Raw genomic sequence first — 8,313 nt, forward strand, 5'->3', positions numbered from 1 at the left:
TAGTCTAGAACATTTAGAAACAGTTAGAAACATTTTTCTAAAGGTTAATCCACTATATTATACTGTGGAATTATTCTGCTGTTATCTCCCTGGAGTTATTTTACTAAAGATAAAGAATATCTGTAGAAAGAAAGAGTATCCGCAATTTTAAACAATAAGTATTTGGGAAAAAAGTATTAAATAATTTAAATTACTCTTCCATTTTTTCTTCTTTCATATATGTGTATATGTGTTATGCATCATTATAGCAATTTTATTCGGAATTACAAGAAAACTTAGAAAGTAAATATGATTGAACCAAATCATGAGAACATTTGTAATTTTTATTCTCAAATAGTTAAGTTTACTAGTAAAATTTATAACAAGTATTAAAATGTTTTGCATTATAGTATCGTATTTTTCAACTTACCTAATGTAAGAATTTATCACATGTGTATGGACGAATAACAGCACTTATAATTAAGAGTACTTATATGTAACAGTACTTATAATTAAGCTATTCAATGGAGAAAACTTTATTTAACTTTTATATCTTATTGTATATAATATTAAATTTTATTCTGAAGACTGTTAGAGCAGCCACTTATTTACATATTTTCGCATATTTAGTTGTTTGCTCAATAACAAAGTGTCACAAACTAAAAAAAAAAGATAGTGAATAATTTCAATTTTTAAGGATATTTTTGTTCTAGATAGAAGCCAGAACATTTAAATGTCAGATGAAAATTGAAAGAAAAAAAAGGAAAAACAATCAACTAAAATTCTGAAATTATCGTCTGGTTTGTTTTTTTCTCCTTATTTCATCTTGTTGCGCTGTTTTTTTTTTTAATACTTATGTTAGCCTGCTTTTTTACTGCTCTTACAACATTTTTTGTGATTATAAAAGTTGAACTTGATCTAAGCGATGAAGTTTGATCTGGTCGAAAAGTGTCTTTTACTGTTATTTCTGAGCTCATAATGATTTAATGTGAATGAAAAATTTTAGAATTGCCCTTAAAAAGCTCAATATGAACCATTTTGAAAAGAAAAAACAATGAGAATACGACATTTTTAGTTAAGTTATTTTAAGTTCAATAGATTAACTGCTCAATAGTTCAAGATTCAATAATTTAATTGCTTTATATTTTTGAATTTGTTAAGGCAAATTAAACGAAAACTAATTTGTGATATTTTCGTTAAATTTAATTGCTATTTTACTATCTTATTGTTATTAAAATGTACACAATTTAAAATTACTCAAATATTTTTTAAATCTAAATAAAATTTATTTTAATATTGGTTTTTCAGTGCTTAATTAACTTTTATGGAGATTTCAGTAAAAGCATATTATATACAAACGATATTTCACTGAAAGAAATAAAAATTTAGAAATCAGGCCTAAAACTTATGACAAATGCATGTTTATTCACAGTGAAAAATTATACTCAAAAATAATATCAAATATTTACATTATTACAAAAAAAAAAACATTGCTATGTGCTTTGAGATATGGTTATCCATGATGATGACATCCATGGTGATGATGTTCCAACACTTTTGCAAGGAGTCCAGCAGCCAATAGAGCTGATAGGCCTTGCTGTCCACGTTGATGATGTTTGGCTTCGATTTCTGGAAGGATGACAACTCCGAGAAGCAAAACCACCAAAGTCATAATAACGAACAATTTACTAGAATTCATCTTTAACTAAGTAATAAGGACCTATAAAATGAAATTCAAAGTTTTACTGCACTTACACAAGAATATAATTCTTTACATGTAATTAATATGAAAATTCCAAAAAAAAAAATCATTCTTAATAAATTGAACGCTTATAGTACAGGATATCTTACGCTTCTCTATTTCTTGATAATTTTTGATATGAAATTACTTATTGCTGTTCTTTTTTTTTTTGGATGTTCATATTAACTATTATATACATGCTGTTCCTTAATCACTACCCTAAACACACATTTTTAGAAACCTTGTCGAAAAGGTTTTAATTGGAAAAAATGTATACACACTGAGTGTCAGAAATCAATATTTAAGTGAAGAAGAAAAATAGCTTTGTGTAGGTCAAACGAATCGCTAGTGAAGAAGGTGAGACGGAAAAAAATCAAACTTGTTTCATTGACGGAAGAAACAGAATGGAATCGAAAGGCAATTATTATGATCAACCTCTAAGTTCCTTAAGGTAATCAAAATGCTTTTGATGTTTATCCTTTGATTTTTAAGCATTTGTTTACTTTACAAGACCTTAATAACGCTATATATAAAGTGTAGTGCAACAGGCGACATCCCATAGCTATTAAATAAATTAGTTTTTATATATTTTATTTGAATAATAAATCAAACAATTCTGGAAATGAAATCTAGATAAAACCCTGATGTATGCAAACACAAACGGCACGAAGCAGGTTCAAATTAACCATTTCCGTTTAAAAAAATATCGAGTAATGTTGTTATGAAAGTAAAAAGTTCATCATAAAATTCTAATGCTAATTTGGATTTCTGCAATCGTCGTCATCGTAGGAAAATCGTGGCATCTGTCGAAGCCAATCAGTTTCGACACACACGCGTAACATCGCTTAAGGGTGTCCATTTTGAATCTAATTTAAATCACATGGTTAGGCATAATCACTTCACTTCGTCTTCGATTGGGTATAATGTGAAAAAAGCACAACTACTTCCACTTGCTAGGAATAACATTGACCTTTTAGTTCAATTAATAAACTGAGTTTTAAATATGCTTACTAAATTCATAAACTTCGGTAAAACAACAATATAAATTATTTCCAAAGGAACTAGACTTAATACAATTCCAACCTGGCGAGTAGCGACTTATAACAAGACACTTCGTTTGATGCTTTTACTTGTTGCTAGAAATCAGGTTCGCAGAAAATGCTGTTTACTAGTTAAATTTAGCAGGAATAACACGATCTGTGACGTAGGCTATAGTATACCCAATTGTAAGAACGCAATTATAAATATCATAAATATCTAACGAAAACAATTAAAATATGACTTTTTTCTATAAATATTTAGAATTATTGACAAATTTCACATTTCTCATTAAATTTCTCAAAAAACTGAAAAAATTAAAGCTGAGTTTCAAGCAAACCCAAGTTACATACTTGCTGATATTATTAAATAAATAAACAACATAATTAAGTCTCAATTTAGTTCAATTGCTTGTAATATTTTTTAAGATGACTAATATAAAATATAAGATTGAATCAATAACAAAAAATAAGCCATGATTATATTTTTAAAAATCTTTTTAGTTTTACGTCTAATGATATCTTTATTTGATGGCAAATATAGTTTGTATTTTGTGGAAGCCGGAATACTAAAATCACAAACAGTAAGAGCGTAACTTTATCTTTAACAATATTTAAAATTTATCATTTATCTGGAAAATTGAAGGGAAAAATTCATATCTTTTTCAATAACATGTTTCTTTTTGATAATTTTTTTAGTAAATTCAGTCACGTTATTTCAATCAGAAGTATATATTTTTCCCAGCAAAAGCAAATTTTTTGTGTGAAATTAATATTTGTATGCTATGATTTACAATTTCTGGGGAGTCTGATTTCCATATCGTGATCTGTTGCAGAATAATTGCCAAGTCTTGGCAACTTCGGAGGCTGCACCGACCAGCGAGAAACTAAAAAACACGCCTTACCATCTAGAAGGGTATATCTCGCAGCCACCGCCGGGTAAAAATCTACATTACTACATTACTATCACTTTTTTTTAAATTTTTCGCATTAAAAATCAATTTGGCGTCTTGGCGATTGTAGTTGGTGTACCAGATCATGATGTGGAAATATCTCCCAATTTCTAGCTGACATTATTCAATCTTTGAGTTTATCTACTTCCAAGGAAAGTCACCCGAAGTGTCTCTCGCCAACCGGAAAAAAGTGCTAATTTACACTACGTCCCAGAAAGAACAGAAAATTCAAAATCTAAATGAAATTCCTTTTATTTTACCATTTTAAGTGATACAGAGCCAAAAATATTGTTTTAAAATCGATCGAAATAGGTTTTGACACATATTTTTTTCAGCCCTGAAGAAATGTTAAATGTTCTTAGAAACTTATAATTTTTGTATTTTAGAATAACACGCTGACAGTTACTAATGAAATCACTGGTTTATAAGACCTATCACTTAAATTAATCGCTTGTAAATTTTTTGTCCATATATTTTTACATGGCAAATAAGTTTCATTGAGAATTAACTGAAAAAAGTGGCTCCGTTTTTTCTGCGGGGTATTCTTACTGAATTTTGGTCTTAAGAAGGGGTACTGAACTTGCAAAATGTACCCATAAAAGTTTCTGATACATACTTGACTTCAATTCATTCAAACAGTCTCAGTTTCTAAGATTGATTTTCACAAATAATTTAGCAAAAACGATTTAAACAAAAGTAGGAGTGGTTTTTACAATTGGAAGTAGAACTCCCAATCCCACTCTTTCACCAATTGATGGTGAGCATTTCGGAAAACAATTCCATTACTATGGATAGCTACTCCTTCAATTCTGCCACCTATATATATGATTATTCCACCTATATATATGACTACTACCTATAAAATGACTATTTACCACTTATATATATGACTTCCCCCTATGAATACGATTATTCCGATAATTAGACACGGTTTCAGTAAAGATAAATGTATCTGAGAGGATTGCGATAATACGGTGACCATTAAAAAGAATTTCGATTTTTTCCCCAATAAGTAAGGCATCGTACTTCTTATCTCAACTGCATAACATAAAAGTTTAAATAAATAAACCTGTCGACGTGAATCTAATCTGTTTTCCTAAATGTCGGTAAACTAAAACTAAAAATTTTGATGTTTTAGCTTAAAGAGGCAAATGGACAAACTGAAAATAAAAGGGATATTGAAAAAGAAAATACCAAAATGTACCATATAATGGCTCAGCACATCGGACCGAATGTAGAAAGTAAAGATTTGAATGTCAAATATCCTAATTATGACGTATTAGAATTTGATGAGAAAAAAATAGATAGCCTCAAACAGATTAAAAACATTACTGAAACTGCAACCAAAGCTGATTCCCCATACACAATGTTAAATGTGTTAAATAATAAACGAAGATCTGTGCAAACAAATCAAAACAGAGGGCGATCATTCGGAAATGAGGATGAAAGCAATTCAATTGTAGCAATTGAAAAAACTGATCCTTTAAGCTTAAGAACCGAATTTGATTCTAGTTTTCACTCTTCAAAACCGAGGGAAGTTTTTAAGCACAGAAGACAAGCATTTAAGAAATACCACAGGAAACTATATGGTCCTCCAAAACAACTTCATGGTATCCAAAAAAGTGAATATAACTCTAAGCAATCGATGATTGACATGAATCCCTCAAACACAGATTTTCAAAACAATATGGTTGTTTCAAAAGAAAAACCTTTAAGCACTCCACAAATCTTTGAAAAAGTGTCAGAAAATAATCTAGTTACGGAAGAAAATGAATCCGCAAATGAAGCAGATACTGAACAAACTCCAATGGAGTTATTAACGCAGTTATATGCCCATTCATCGGATCAGTATCAAACTAGCCAATACCCTTTCACGCCGGATATATATTCAACAAAATACATTTTGGTACCATTAACGAACGGCAATGAATCATCGGAATATTTAACAGAAGAGATACCGTTCTCTAATTCAACCGAAGTTGAAATCAGCACAGAGAATCCCTACGACGGCTATGTAAAAGCTGGACCTATCCGCATCAAGATCAGCAATGATACGTCTCCACACAAACTCCAAATGGGGATTCGTCCGAATTCGAATACAAATCTCACCTTTAGAATCGAAAGACATAACGGAGAAATCAACAGCGATACCGGAAGTGAACTTAAAAACGTAGAGAAGAAAGATGTCTCAGAAAAAACAATAGCAAATAAAAATGTACAATTCGAAAGAGATATTTACAAACTAGATAACATCAATAATAGCTTAAATCTAAATGCTTCCATGTTGTCGGATTCAAATGATGTTTCCAATATGGCCTTTCCTTTGTGGCAATTGAGTAAAGACTCAAAAGGGAGAGTAAAATGGGATTTACGTCAAAATTCAGAAAAATCTAAATATGTAGAGATTAGCAATAAAAATTTAAATGATGACTCTGAATTAGAGAGCGATATTATCTATGGAACAGACAGTTCTGGACTTCCTAAGCTTAAAGTTTATCCTTATAACTGCAAGACGTTGATACTTAACATTTTCAGAAAGCATACCGTGGCGGCAGTTGTTATTATAATTATAATTCTTTTTATTTTTGTACTTTTCATTTACGTTATATATAAAGCTGGGCAACGATCTCAATACATCAAGTATAGCAAACTTGATGATTCCAAAGATTACAATAAAGGAAATAGTACTATCGAATCAATTGGCGAGGGAAAAAAATCTAGGAAAAAATTCGATTTTCGTATTCCTCTCTTTAGAAAAGGTGCTAGTGGTAAAGATGAAAAAAAAGGCAAAAGAGGGGAGAAAGTTTCTCAACCAGTTATTCTAAAAGATAGTCGAAGTCAAATGGCATCATTTCAACGAAGTCAACTGTCGAGTTCAGACGAAGGAAGCAATAGCAGTGAAACAAAAGCTTCGAGGAAAAACAAATTCCCCAAAAAATCTTCTAGAAGTATCCAACGAAGCAAAATAAAAAGATCAAAGCCTGAATCTGATATCGAAGAAACAGAGAACCGTAGAACTCCTGCTCATCAAAACCAGTGTGGCTTTATACGATTCTTCAAAAGAATGTTCTCTAAGAGACCAACAGCAAAAGAACCTTCAAAAGATGGAAAGCGTCCTGACACAGACCTTGTTTCCACGGCCGAATTTGATAAAAAGCAAACGAGGCAAGATAAACTTCACAAAAACAAATTTTCCGTTCTTCCAGAATCAGATGAATCAGAAACTGATTCGGAAGCTGAGTCAGAAAAAACACCTTCCAAAGCACCGCTAAGGCCTAAACTCGGAATTCGTGCCAAAATGAAGCAGTTGCTCACGCCAGAAAGACACTCTGATGATAGCTCTGAGAGTACTGGTGAAAGAATGATAAAAGCAATGAAAACAACATTTCACTCTGCTAAAACAAAAGTTGAGAAACCAAAACGTAAAAAATTCGCCCATCCAGATATAACAGATCTAAAGGCAGTTGTTCGTAAAGCGTCCTTCGATATTGCGTCAACTTCTCCAGCAAGCAATGAGAGTTTAAAATCAAAAATCGGGATACCTGGAGACTGCAAGCCAATTGATCTTTTGCTTAGTGGTGAAGAATGGGACAAATCTTATTACACTGCAAGTGGGATTGATAACGCTGTTAGAAAAAGTAAACAACACATCAAAGAAAATGGGAACACTGAAAAACTGAAGCTGAGTGAAATTGAAATGATGGAACTTTTGGCGCATAAAGTTGAGAAAGTCATTGATAATGCTGATAACGCCATCAAGCATCCTCAGCCAGCTAAGAATTATGAGCAAAAGATAAAACAAATGACCTAATTTTGAATCCAACATTTTACTTTATCGTTCAAATTTGAATACATTTCTGAGTTAACTTCGTTTTATTTAAATTTACAATTTTCTCTTAACAACAAAGGCATTAAATGCATTTTTGCATAAGGCGTTGGTTAGTTGATAAAACACATTTTTGCTATAGTTTTCTACACTTCTTTTAGCAAAAAAATCTTAGTTTTTTTTCTTCAAACCAATGGGAAAAAAACGAACGTTTTCTTGAAAATATTATTCAGTGAAATATTTATTTGAAATAATGCCAGTTCAATGTATGGAACATCCCCTATTCCGTTAAAATGAAATAAATAATTCCATTGCGTTGATTATATAATTTAAAACATTTAAAAATAGTTTTCTTTGTCAAAATTAAAAAATATCCAGAAAAAAATTTATTTTAAAAATCAATATGTTATCGAAATGCGTTGATTAATTTAAAACATTTTAAAACAGTTTTCTATGTCAAAACTAAAAATATTCAAAAACAAAATTATATTTCAGTAACCGAAGAGAAATATACAAAGTATCCCACATTCTAATTTTCAATCTTTCCATCAATTTACGCAAAAAAATTTCAGCTAAATTAGTGACAGATACAATGGTTATTTGCCCTGTAAGTAATTAATATCTTAATTTATTATGTTCTTAAATTACAAAAAAATTACCAAACAAAATCATGCATTTTTTAAATTACGTAACTTTACAGCTTGCATAATTTACTTACTTTCAAAATTCTTCAAGAATATAAACTGCTCAGTTCACAGAGAACAAAGAATGAATGCT

The 8,313-nt window shown here is 30.5% G+C and overlaps 1 protein-coding gene and 1 long non-coding RNA gene across 2 annotated transcripts; one reads left to right on the forward strand and one right to left on the reverse strand.

Moving 5' to 3' along the window:
* Window positions 1-1,384: 1,384 nt before the first annotated feature.
* Window positions 1,385-8,313, reverse strand: LOC139425080 (uncharacterized). Its single transcript, XR_011636280.1, has 2 exons — window positions 8,255-8,313; window positions 1,385-1,699 (listed from the first exon to the last, which is right to left on the reverse strand). It is a non-coding gene; the product is annotated as an uncharacterized lncRNA (long non-coding RNA).
* Window positions 3,203-7,632, forward strand: LOC107436924 (uncharacterized). Its single transcript, XM_016048755.3, has 2 exons — window positions 3,203-3,341; window positions 4,849-7,632. Exons 1-2 carry the CDS (start codon window positions 3,234-3,236, stop codon window positions 7,519-7,521), a joined length of 2,781 nt encoding a protein of 926 aa, XP_015904241.2. The 5' UTR covers window positions 3,203-3,233; the 3' UTR covers window positions 7,522-7,632.

Source organism: Parasteatoda tepidariorum, chromosome 2 (genome assembly GCF_043381705.1).
Source record: "Parasteatoda tepidariorum isolate YZ-2023 chromosome 2, CAS_Ptep_4.0, whole genome shotgun sequence".
Taxonomy (NCBI): Eukaryota; Metazoa; Arthropoda; class Arachnida; order Araneae; family Theridiidae; genus Parasteatoda; species Parasteatoda tepidariorum.